The sequence below is a fragment of the Gopherus flavomarginatus genome, chromosome 8, assembly GCF_025201925.1.
Source record: "Gopherus flavomarginatus isolate rGopFla2 chromosome 8, rGopFla2.mat.asm, whole genome shotgun sequence".
Classification (NCBI taxonomy): Eukaryota; Metazoa; Chordata; order Testudines; family Testudinidae; genus Gopherus; species Gopherus flavomarginatus.
The window spans coordinates 105,551,356-105,563,618 of record NC_066624.1 but is presented as its reverse complement, the minus strand read 5'-3'; the positions used below and the strand labels follow the sequence as shown (position 1 = coordinate 105,563,618).

Genomic DNA, 12,263 nt, shown 5'->3' with positions numbered 1-12,263 from the left:
GGCATCTCCATCCTTAGAGATTTTTAAGGCCCAGCTTGACAAAGCCCTGGCTGGGATGATTTAGTTGGGATTGGTCCTGCTTTGAGCAGGAGGTTGGACTAGAACCTCCTGAGGTCTCCTCCAACCCTAATCTTCTATGATTCTTTGGACTATCTCAGTCCCTGCTATAAACCCCATAAATAAAGCAGTGTGGGGTGCTGATTCCATTCTTACTTGTACCAGTTTTGTATTAGTCCATTGACATCAATGAGCCTTACTCCTGATCTACACCAGCATCACTGAGAGCAGAAGCAAACCCAGGAATGGAGAAAGAAGCCCTTAACTACAGTACAAGTTTATTCATTCATTTGGGCTCTTACACAGTGCCTCTTTCTGTAGCATCTGGGAACCTGACATTCCTTTTAAAAATAAGTAAATTCAAACACATCTGGATCACCCAAACTGAGGACTCAGTAAAGTCAAACAGAAACCCACTGTCAGAGTGATGGCTGATTTATTAATTGCAGCATTTGGATAGGCCGGTTAGTCCTGCACTGATACCTAAATATCCCTAACCTCACGCACTGAGCAAAAATAAAAGAATGAAAAAGCTACAACAGTCCCAGAAGAATAAATCTCTGCAATGTCTGGCTCAGTACGTTAACTAGAAAGTCTCTCTCTTTTGTTTCCTCTCTTCATACTGTATGCTGTGTTGTTTCGTTGGTTCTAGGGGTCCAATCTTTTACGGGTAGAAGGCAGTTATGAAACCTGTTTCCCAGAGTCTCTCACTCTAGAGAATGGAGATTTAGTGCATTTTGTACAGGAAGGAAAAAATGGACAATGGTAAGTACAAAAGAGAAAATAGCAGCTAGGACAGCTGTAACCACATGTAGGAGGTGAAAAAACTAATTAGAAGGTTCTGAAAACATCTGCAGAAACGAAACCCACAGGAGGAGAAAATCTGCAGAAAACAGAGAGAACCCCCCATTATAAGGTCTGTGGCAGAGTCTAATATGGCCTAACGATGGGTTGTTATGTACAAGGGATATATTCCCTCTGTGATACATGCACATAACCCATTTGCACCAAGGAAATACATTGGCACCATTGTACACTTATACCAATGGGACCATTGTATGCCTAGCACCTGCAGCTCCTGTTGAAGTCAAGAACTTTTGCTGTCCACTGGCTCAGCCCCTCTCTGGATCAGCTGTATATTGAGGGTGGTATGAGGTTAACATGTATTTGAAAAGTTGCTGTGTCAGATGTGGAGTCTAAATCCAACCACCGAAGTATGAAACAGAGGGATTTTAGTCCTGCTTCCAGAGTGAAAGGGTAATTAATCCCTGGAACAATTTACTAAGGGTTTTGGTGGATTCTCCATCACTAGCAATTTTTAAATCAGAGTTGGATGGTTTTTTTTAAAAGATCTGCTCTAGGAACTACTTTGGGGAAGTTCTCTGGCCTGGGTTTGCAGGTCAGACTGGATGATCGTAATGGTCCCCTCTGGCCCTGGATTCTATGGATCACAACCCAGCTTTAACAAAGGAGTCACTACGAATACCCCCACAGTTTAATGAAGTAATCTACTAGTAACTTTTCTGATTCACAGCAGTGTGACAGGAGAGGCTCCTCCCATCACTCCGCAGTGGTACTGTATGATTTAAGTGCAGTGACCTTGGCTGGTCCCACCTAGTCCTCTTTGGCCAGTAGTGGCTGGACATGAGGCTTGGGTGGAGAGAGACATGAAAACAGAAAGGATGGGAAATAGCTGGGCTGCTGGCAGGGGTGAGGAGCACCCATCGGAACAGAGGAAAATATACTAATGGTTGCATCCTGCTCTCACTTACATGATTGCAACTCCATTGGCTCCATTGCACCAGAGTAACTGAGAGCGCACTTTGCCCCCAAGAGTTTGAATAGAGCTGTGTCAAAGGCGATGTGCAAGGTGGGGTAAATTAGATTCCCTTGCTGTTACTTGGGCTGCATTTGCACTATGAGCTATGGGCATGATTCCCAGCTCACACAGATGTACTCGCATTAGTTCTCGTCAAGCGAGGATACTAAAAATAGCAACGAAGCCCCAGCAGCATGGGCAGTGACTGCAGCTGCACAGGCTACTGCCCTGAGTACCAACCCGCCTGAACTCTGTTGGCATGTACTCGAGGTGCCGAGCTTAGCATGAGAATGTCAACACAAGCTGGGAATCACATCCCTAGCTCGCGGCGTAGCAATAGCGCTAGGCTCCCGAGACTTGGACGCCCTTAGACCTCCTCATACCCGTTTACTGATGAATGACTGTCAGGAATTCTAAACTGGTGTAACTTGCATGCCCAGAAGCTGGGATACGGTGTAAGTTCTAGAGTGGCTCCCTATAATTGACTTCGTGCACTGTCCTAGTAGTTCCCTTTCCTGTCACGCTCTTCTTTGACTAGTCCTGGAATGTGAGAGTTACATTCCTTTAGGCTGTCTTACAGACAGACTCAGGGGGCCACGTTCAGAGGTGACATGTAGGAGATGGGGTGGGGGTAAGTTTAATGTTGGAAGTCAGGTGTGAGGGGGGCTTAGTCAGTGTCACGTTGATACTGAAGGGGATGACAAAGTTGTCAGATACCTCATTTTAGGCACCTCCTGAGCCTCTGAATTTGCCCCCCATCTCAAAACCATTGGCCAGATCTGGAGCTTCAGTGCCACACGCTGGGGCTTTGCAGTGAGCAGATTCAGACACTCTGTAGCACAGTCACACCCTCAGGCTGCTGTCACTTAGCACTGGCCCCGTGCACAGCTGCCCCAGAATTGGAGGAGTGCTAAGGTGAGCTTTACATCGCCACCCTAGCAATCTACACTTCCCGCCCCTGCTGCCCTCTGGCCGTAGCTGAGGACTTACCCCGTAACGTGCATTTTCATGAAGAGCTGTGCCAGTGGGAAGAGAGGTGGGGAAATGCACTGACTGTTCACTCTGAATTTCCAGGTTAGTAAAGAAGCTGGCTTCTGAGAAAAGCGATTGGGCTCCTTCCAGTGTGTTACAGCCAGCAGAAGGCGATAGCAACAGTATCCTTAGGAAGAACAATGCAGGTAATAAAGACAGTTTCTAATGGTGTTTTAAGAGCTCCCCGATTTTTCCTTTTTGTTTAATGAAAAGGTACTTTGGCACCTGATCAAACATACACGTGACAGTACAATAGGTATTCAATCTAACTGTCTCACTAGGGCAGGGCTAGAGGTGGCATTTCAATCCCGGCTGGAGTTCAAGCTTCACACCCACGATCAGGGCTACGCTTTGGATTTGATGACACCAAAATCTCACAAGCTGTTGTTGCGGAGCAGGTGCTCTCACAATATTTCCACCACTCTGGGCTAACGTGTTTCAAGAAGGGCTGCCCTGGTGAGATTTCAGTCAAACCAGCACTAGAAATAGTCCTTTTCCAGTTTTGGATGTGACCCAACACCCAAACCATAGGGCAGTGATTGGATTTGGAGATTTGCATCTGAGCACCCTCTGAAAATCAAAAGGTTGAACATGACAGTTTGGGCCCATCTCTATAATATCAGGCTGAATTCTGCCCTCAGTTACATGTTGTTTCCAATGCAAGATGTAACTGAGAGCAGAACCTGTCATGAGCCATTTACTTGAGATCTGAAAGTGAGAGCTAATGATGGTTTTGTTGTTGTTGTTGTTTTTCAATTTGCTAAGATTTAGGAAAGCACTTTTGAAAATTAACAAGATTTTCTTGCTGCAGAGAAACACATGGGTAGTTAAAGCTGGATCCTAATGAATCAATGTTCCACCTAGACCATTGTCCTGCTGCTGGCACTAACTTATAACTGATGCTCCAGAAGAAAACCAAAAACACATGGTGTACCTAGCCAGTTGTTAAAGGGAATTCCTTCCTGACCCTACCTGATGATCAGCTAATGCCTTGAAGCATGAAGGTTGAGATTAGGTTTTTTAAATTTTATTTTACTGCTGTGTACTCTGGGATATTAATAACAAACCTTCATATTGTAGCTTACAAGTCCTTGAGATATCACTGTAGTGACAACGTGTGTGTTTGTTTTTCAGACGTGTACAATGATACATGCAGCACGACCCTGGCAGACACTGAAATGAAAGAAAGTGAGCTGTCCAGAAGCTTAACGGCAGAACAGAGGGCTGGGAGTTGAACTGCAGGATAGGTTTTCCTCAGGACTCCTTCCTCTTCCTTATTTGTTTTGGTGGATGCTGGATCAAGTCACCTTTCCCACAAGCTCTGAGCTTCAGAATTCATTCCAACCTCATTGACAGAAAGCTGCTAGGTCCACGGCATGAGCTGAAAAACTGAAGGAGCATTAAAAATTCAAACGGCATCAAAATCATCTTCAGCATTGAACAGAAAAAAATGCTTCTTGCATTGTTTATTGAACCATTTGATAGGATGTGGCCTAAATTAGGTCGACAGCAGAGTGGAAAGTTACTATGCACTCACCTTGTGGCGACATCACTTGGACGTTGGGTTACTTCAGAAGAACATGGTCACCAATCACTGCTCCACCATGGGAATGTCCTGGAGTTTTTCTGTTCATTTGGCTCTGCTGCTGTGCCTTCCGCTGCCTCCCTTAATTCCACTGGACAGAAAATTATATGTTCAGTCATTTCTAACTGATCAGGAACAGGAAACTGCAGGGTAGTGGTGGGAGAAATACAAGTCCCGAATCAATGAAGCTTAGCACAGCGATGGCTTGACTGCTTCCTCTCAGTGAATGGCCTTCTGTTTACAAGATCTTTGGAGGAGACAGACTGGCAACTTTTGACTAAGAGGTGGCGATTCAGGGTTAAGCAGGAACCAAGATGAGGCAACTACTGTAACATTTTGAGGTCTTTTTTGCAGTATAAACAGATTCTTTCCCCCAGTCCGTGGTTTTTGGATCACATCCCTCCACATTTGGTGCTGATAATTCCGTTGAATTTCATTTAACATTCTACATTTGAGTAGACTGCATGCTGTACACTTCCTGTGTGTGCTGGACTCTGGAGTAAGTACGGTTCATCCCCATATGGTATCAGACTCTACTTAGGCATTTGCAAATGGGCAGGTGGGCTTTAGAAGCACTGAGGAGTAGATAAAGGGTTATTGTTCAATGCTTCTTTCCAGGATATTTTATTAAAGACTGTACCAAATCTCTGCAGCATAAGGATATAATGTAGATCTGTAAAATTCCTACCATTAGCTCTTTCAGAGCAGGTCTGACGGTATTTGCATGGAGGCATTTTGATGCAAAATGGGAGTTTTAGATGCCACAAAGCTGCTAGAACCTTAACTTTTGCAACCGTAAATATTGACCTAGGACATGAAAACAGAAAAAGCCTGGCCTGGAAGAAATTACACTAGAGACTCAAAAGTCAGTGATTTGATTTTGACTAAACAAGACCCTTTTTGTACTAAGATTAGTGATGCTCCATGTAAGTTAACGGCTATCATAGCACTCAAAAGGGAGAAAAGGCCAAACCAAAAGCAAAGTACTCATTATGAATTGATAACTCAGTGGTTTGAGCATTGGCCTGCTAAACCCAGCATTGTGAGTTCAATCATTGAGGGGGCTACTTAGGGATCTGGGGCAAAATCAGTACTTGGTCCTGCTAGTTAAGGCAGGGGGCTGGACTTGATGACCTTTCAGGGTCCCTTCCAGTTCTATGGGATAGGTATATCTCCATATATTATATTATTATTTACCATGGGCAAAATAATACAATGATATAATGATTTAACAATGGTTTCATTGCAGGGACACAAGTGTTTTTCTTTGTATCGTGGAGGTTTGGGGGATTTTGGTGGTGCAATTACCATAATATAGCAAATCATTGAAGCATGTGAATAGTCCCAGCAAAGATAAAATGAAGGCAGGTGCTTAATTATACCTTGCTGAATTGGAGTCCTAGAGAGCTTATTGGTTTAATGATGACTTTGACTGCAGTACCAAACAGAATGGATTCTGGCTTAGGACGCCAAGTTTCTCATCTAGCCTCCAAATACCTCACTCCTTTGATTTGTGCTGCTTTCTGTTTTGCTGATTTGTGTCGAGAGGAAACACAATTCAGTGGGCCAGAGCCTTCCCTCCTTTACTGAAGTCCGTGCTGTTGCACTGAGATAAAGATTTGGCCCATGTTGTCCTGGGGATAGATCTCATTTACACTAAATAACATTCAGGCTCAATATTGCCCTGAGGAACACACACACAACTCCTGCTGAAGTCCACTGAAGTCATATGAGCAACTTGAGGGCAAAGCTGAGTCCCTCCTCCAGTCCCCAATGCAATGAAATCCTCTCTGAGCGAAGTCATTTTCTTCCCCACAGAATAACTTCACTGCGACGTCCTTGTTATTGTCAGTAGTGTATGCACTATCTGGTAACAGTGCTTCTCTCTTACCCTCACCTTTCCCCAAACAGTGAGGTGAGAGAGTTTTTATTGCATGTTCATGTGGAGGGGGCTTATACGAAATTGCCAAACCTAAGATTTATTTGTACCGTTATTGTTGACTTGTGGAAAGGCCAAAAATTGCACTTTGGAATCTCTCTAGATGAAAGGGTAGGAATCAATGTTGTTGTTGATAAAATAACTGACTCTCAGGAGTGGGAGGCAGCGGGGTCTATCTTTTAGAGGACAGGAAATCAGGAATCCTTTGAGTTCTGTTCCTGCCTCTGCCTCTTGCAGTGTTAACTTGGGCCAAGTCATTTACCCCCTCAGTGCCTCTGTTTCCCCATCTGTAAAATGGGGTGATGACATTTTGTCAAGTGCAGAAGATGTCAGCTTACACACTCTCCTCACTCAGACCTACAACCGGGTGTCAACAGGTGCACCTAAGGTGGGGGACCCCCGGTCCTGTACCCAGTCTGTGCCCTCTTGGGCAGTGAAGCATCACCAGATTTGATAGGTGTCTCCCGCCCCCCCCCCCCACATACCCCTTTACGTTCAAGGAGCACTAGCATAACATCCGGCCTGGGTCCTACTTGGGTGCCCTGGGGCTAGTGGGGGAACAGGTTCTTTTCTTTCAGTGCACCAAGGCAACAAACAGTTCCCCCCCTTTCTTTTAACAACAGTTTCTGCACGTTTCTGACACTTTTTTGTTTCAACAAAGTTTGTCCTGGTTTGACCAAAGTCTGTAGGTCACGCTGATACTATGTCAAGTATCAGAGGGTAGCTGTGTTAGTCTGGATCTGTAAAAGCAGCAAAGAATCCTGTGGCACCTTATAGTGCCACAGGATTCTTTGCTGCTTTTGCTGATACTATGAATGTACCAAAGAGGGAGAGAATGGACAAATCATTTGCTACCATCTGGCTGTGTGAATTGGATACAGCACTCAGGTTTCAGTCATGTTTGGGGGCTGGTTATAACACAGCTGGTCACAGCTACAGCTTTGATGCTTGATGCTCTTGCTGCATAGCAAGCTTTGAGCAGTGTTTTAGCCATGTCTGTGAACCTTGCTACCACATGGGAGAGCCCAAGGCAGTTGTATGGTCCCATCCCATCCACTGTACAAGCTCAGACCATATTTTATCCATTTTGGCCATCGCCATGTTGTAGCTGGGTACCCTGAGAGGGCTGGGTTTTACATTGTAGTACCAACGTTAGCCTGAGTTCTGTATTGTTAGGGTTTTATGATAAAGTTCAAATGCTTTTGCTTTATGAGGAGTCAAAGTTTAAACTGATGACAATTTGTTGAATAGATGAGCCCGAAATCAGTCTCATAACACGTTTACGGAGAAGGTGGGGTAGCTGCCAGGATGTTTAAAAATGGTGGTTGCTAACAGGTTTCAACCAGTGCTTCATTTGTAATGCAAGAGGTGGTGGGGCTCAAGCCATTTTTTTATATTCATAACTGATGCAGCAAGCCCAGAGGTCCCGGGGCTATGAAGTGCCAAGCCCCGAGGTGCCGGGGCTCGGCCCTGGCAAGCCCTCACACACATTAAGCACTGGCTTCACCTCTCAAGGTCTCAGGCCCAGTCTATGCTATAAAAATAACCAGGCCTCAACCTCCACTAGTTTTATGGAGTAGAGACGTGGGCCCACAATCTTGACACACAATAGTAAATGCTTGTTGCCCAACCATGTTCTAACGGTGGCTTTCATTGCCCGTGTGAATCGAGATTTGTGTGGTTGGTGTTCCGATTGCTTAGCCATTTTAATAGCCAGCCTTTGAGATTTCAACCAGGCTTGGGTGGCAGAAAGGTCAGGAGCTTCCTTTTAAAAAAAAAAAAAAAAAAAAAAGAGTGCTTCAGGTCTGATGTGCTGTTAGATGATTGGAAGTATTTAAAGCAACCAAATTGTGTATTTCCACCAGCAGCTGGAGTGGAAAGTTGCTACTAAGATTTCTTCTGCCCAGCTGAGAATTGGTACAGTTTGTAATTCTTACATATTTTCCATGTTGATGATGATGTATTTGTATATTGTGATTGATGAGAGATAATCAGACAGGGAAAAAGCACAGAACTCTCTTGATAAATTGCCTGTCTCCCCTTCCCCCCGCACCCCGGTCAGGACAGAATGTATGAATTTATAACCACCACCACCAAGTGTGTGAATCTGGAATTTCTGTAAATAGGCCATTCTGAACTGTGTAAAACCACACTTTGGTCTTTATAAAAAGTATAAATACTGTAGTACAAAACCCTCCGTGTAGTTGGTATTTCTGCGTAATGTAAGGAGAAAAAATGAGCTTGCCATTCATTTTAAATGAGGGGGCTTAGTAAGGTCTCATCTACACAGCTGAAAAATTCATGCTTATGTTGAGTTTAGCCTGAGTTATGGCCATCACGTATGAAACCATTTTTCCTTTACAGATCTCCCTTAATTGTGCCCTGAATCATGTTAAACCCTTAGAGAAGTCAAAGGCTTTACTTAGAGTTCAACAGTATGGTTAAGACTCCTGTAAGCTAAGACTGTAACCAGATCATGGAACAAACCCAGTTTGTAGCTGGGTTCCCTGACCCATTTATAAACAGGCCCTAAGCAATGTATTTGCAGTGTGTCATCTGGACTTTAATTGGGTGTTTGCAAGCTATCTGCACAGCCTGAGCCAACGGCATGGGGAATGCTGCAAAAGGACAGGGAGGTAAAATGCATGAACTGTCAGAATTTATTAAACCAACTAAACCTGGAATATGTTTTCCCCCAAGATTGTATGAGCCAAAAATTTCTCATCTCACACCGGTTTTACGCTAGTGTAACTCCATTATGTGACATTTTGGGGCGTACCCAGGCCAGTAAAGGAGTCAGCTTGACTGACCCCCTATTGTTGTGCTTGTGAGTCATAACAGTAGCTATTGCTGAACTATTTGTGGGCGTATGGCAAGAAATGATCTGGGAGTCCCTGAAAGATTTGATCCCTCCCTTGATTACAAGGAACATCCACCCGGTTAACAATCTGCCTTTAGCAAGAGATGCTAGCCTCTCCCCAACTTTGTTGGAATTGTCCCCGGCCACCTTGCTCAGTTTACCCTTTTAATTAGAGAAGGTCTCTTCTGCTCTGAAGAAGGTTGAAAAGGCTGAAGGCTGCAGTGACTGAAAGAAAAGAAGACACTGATTACCCAAGAGATTCCCTTGTCAGCCATCTCCCACTCACTCACTCACACCCCATCACAAAACAAGGGAATCTCAGGGCAGAAAAGAACTTAGACGTTAAAGGGGTCCAGCCACAGGATCGAGCAGTGGGGAGGGAAACTCTGCACTCACCTCTGTGCTGCAGCCCACCTTGGGCTGGATGGTTGGATGGGTCCCCCCTTTCTAGGTGCCCTAAGCAGAGCTGTCACTATCTGTCCCAGTTGAGAGATGGCGACCCCTCTGGTCTGTCTGAGTGAACTTTCTCAGGTCTCAGAGCTTTGCTGTCCTGTGGTAGAATCAAGCAGTTCTCTCATTTCTTTAGACTGGGCCCAGGATTGCCATATCATGTTTATCTTCCTTGCTTACCCAGCCAGTATGACTGGGTTAGGTACCCGTGGTTCTTCCCTTTGGGAGTTGCTGGCCAGTGGAGCATAAAGTGATCAGATGGCCATCTCAGACCAAGACCAAGGTATTGTTTAATCTTAACAGTAGGAACAAAGTAAAACATAAGAGCAAAAGGATTTTAAAACAACGCCTTGTCTGTCTTACCAAGAGTCTAATGGCCCTCCTGATGGGGACCCAAGTAGGTTTAACTTCCCTCAGAATCCACACAACAGGCTGCGGGTTCTTAGTCTCAAAAACCCATGTATCTGGCCTTAAGGGAGTTTGTGTCTTTTACACCTTCCTGAATCTTCTGATTTCTGCCCTTCAGAGGTACTGACTCTTTCCTGAGGAAGCCTGTCTGGCAATCCCAGCAGGGGCTCGCACGAGAGCAGCAAAACAACTGGCTCTGGCATCCTCCCTCAAGTGTTTGCTGTGCAGCATATATCTGGATTCCCTTCCCCCTTCCTGGTGTGCTCCTGGGCAATCCTACTATTGAATTCACTCAAAATATACATACAGCAAAACCCAGACCAACATATGCGAGTCATGAATTATCGCAGGCAACACCATATTCCTCACACTCTATTTTCTGGCTATTTTTCTCTTCTATTTCTCCCTCTGTTCTGCCATTTTCCTCCTTGTCCTTTTCCTTGCAGGTGTGAGGTTTAGGCGACTGTTTTGTGGCTTCCCCTCCCTATTCCCCGCTTCCCAGAAGCCTTTGCACTGCTCTGGGTAAGAAGGACGAGTTCAGTGATAGCCGTGTATGGAGCACTTTTACCCTTGTTCTCCAAAAATTGGCCTGGCTCCATATCTACACATGGGTGGGATTCACAGTGTTAATAGACTGATAAAACCTGTGCACTTTGGGGCCCTGTCTACCTCTGAGACTTTCACCCTGTGCTCCAACCTGACAGTTGAGCTCAGCTGAGGCACCTCTGCCATCAGACCCTACATCTGGATGTTGCAGGTGTGGAGACAGACTTCCCAGTGACGGTCCCTCTGATCTAGGACTTGCCTCCATTTGGTTCCACAGAGCCTCAGAGTCGAGGTAGAGCTCATCTCTCTCCTCAGAGGATTATCTGAGGTGCAGCGTGAGGTGAGGGAGTCAGCTGTAAAAAACAAACTGAGCTTTATTTTGTGGCGAGTTTTCCCGGGTTGGTGTTTGCCAGCAAGTGTTGGGACGCTACTTTGTTTGAAACTTTTGATCATGTGCTCAGAGACTACATGGTGGGTTGTTTTTATAAATCTGAATGCAAATAAGTAAAAATAAGGTGCATGAGGGAGAGAGAGCAAAAGCAGCCTGTTTAAAAATCAAACCAACCAGGAAATGCTAACCTCCTTCAGTGCCTGTGCTCTCTGAAATACAGCCCATTGTCCACTAGAGAGTAGCAGCTCTCTTGTTAACCATACAGTAGGCGTTGGAAATACACTAGCTTAGTTTTAAAGCCCTTCATGGCAAAGATTGATATGGAAGGCACAGTCCAGATATTATTCCAGAGGCCCTGAACAGAACTGAGGATGGAGTTCATGTTGCTAGAGTGCAGTAGCAGTTTATAAGTACATCAACAGTGAAATCATCATATCATCTTATGCAAATGTGGATGGTTAAATTCTCCTATTGTATAGGAAAGACCTGATTCTCCGTATGAGAATCGGAGTTATGCTGGTATAAATCAGAAGTAGCCATGGAGTTACACCAGCGTAACTCAGAGGCGAACCAGGCCCTGAATCCTGCAGCTACTAATTCGGCAGGAGCATTTCTTGGTGCAGTGTAATTTATGATGAGCACTTCATTAAAGCGTGTGCCATGAATGAGGTAGTGTTGTCAACTGCTTAGAGCAAAGGACTAGAAGAAGCCAAAGATTCCTGGGTTCTAGTCCCATCTAAGCCATTGATTAGATGGGACTGTCAGCATTGTTCCCTCCACTCAGGCCATTCCCTTCCTTCTGGCTTCCCAGCTTGTCAGCTTTGCCCAAAGTGCTCAAGAACTGCTAGCCAGCCCTTAGGCTTTGCTCTCCCCCCCCCCCCACACTCATTCTCGCTGGGCTCTGTCTGGGTGGAGGTGGATGGACCTGGCTTCTTGCACCTGCCCCGCTCAGTGCACTGTAAATGTGCAAACCTCTACCTCTCCTAGCCCTAAATTTAAATAAAGAATTTACACCCCCAATTTTTTTTTAAGCACACGGGGGCAAAGTAACTTTCTCTCACTGGTCCCCATTTAATGCTCAGTATTTTCAATCATTAAAACTGCAGCCTTCCAAGACAGGCATCAGACAGCCATAACTAGAAGCTAGAAACCTAGGGACAACATTAAGCCACTCTG

General features: G+C 45.0%; 1 protein-coding gene across 5 annotated transcripts in view; it reads left to right on the top strand.

Moving 5' to 3' along the window:
- MCF2L2 (MCF.2 cell line derived transforming sequence-like 2) overlaps window positions 1–7,132 on the top strand; it is a 302,991-nt gene extending 295,859 nt beyond the window's left edge. For all 5 annotated transcript variants that reach the window (XM_050964264.1, XM_050964267.1, XM_050964266.1 and 2 more), the window contains 3 exons: window positions 710–822; window positions 2,951–3,054; window positions 4,043–7,132. In XM_050964264.1, coding sequence (XP_050820221.1) covers window positions 710–822; window positions 2,951–3,054; window positions 4,043–4,143 — 318 coding nt within the window. In that variant the 3' untranslated portion in view covers window positions 4,144–7,132. The remainder of the gene's footprint in view (window positions 1–709; window positions 823–2,950; window positions 3,055–4,042) is intronic.
- Window positions 7,133–12,263: the final 5,131 nt, after the last annotated feature.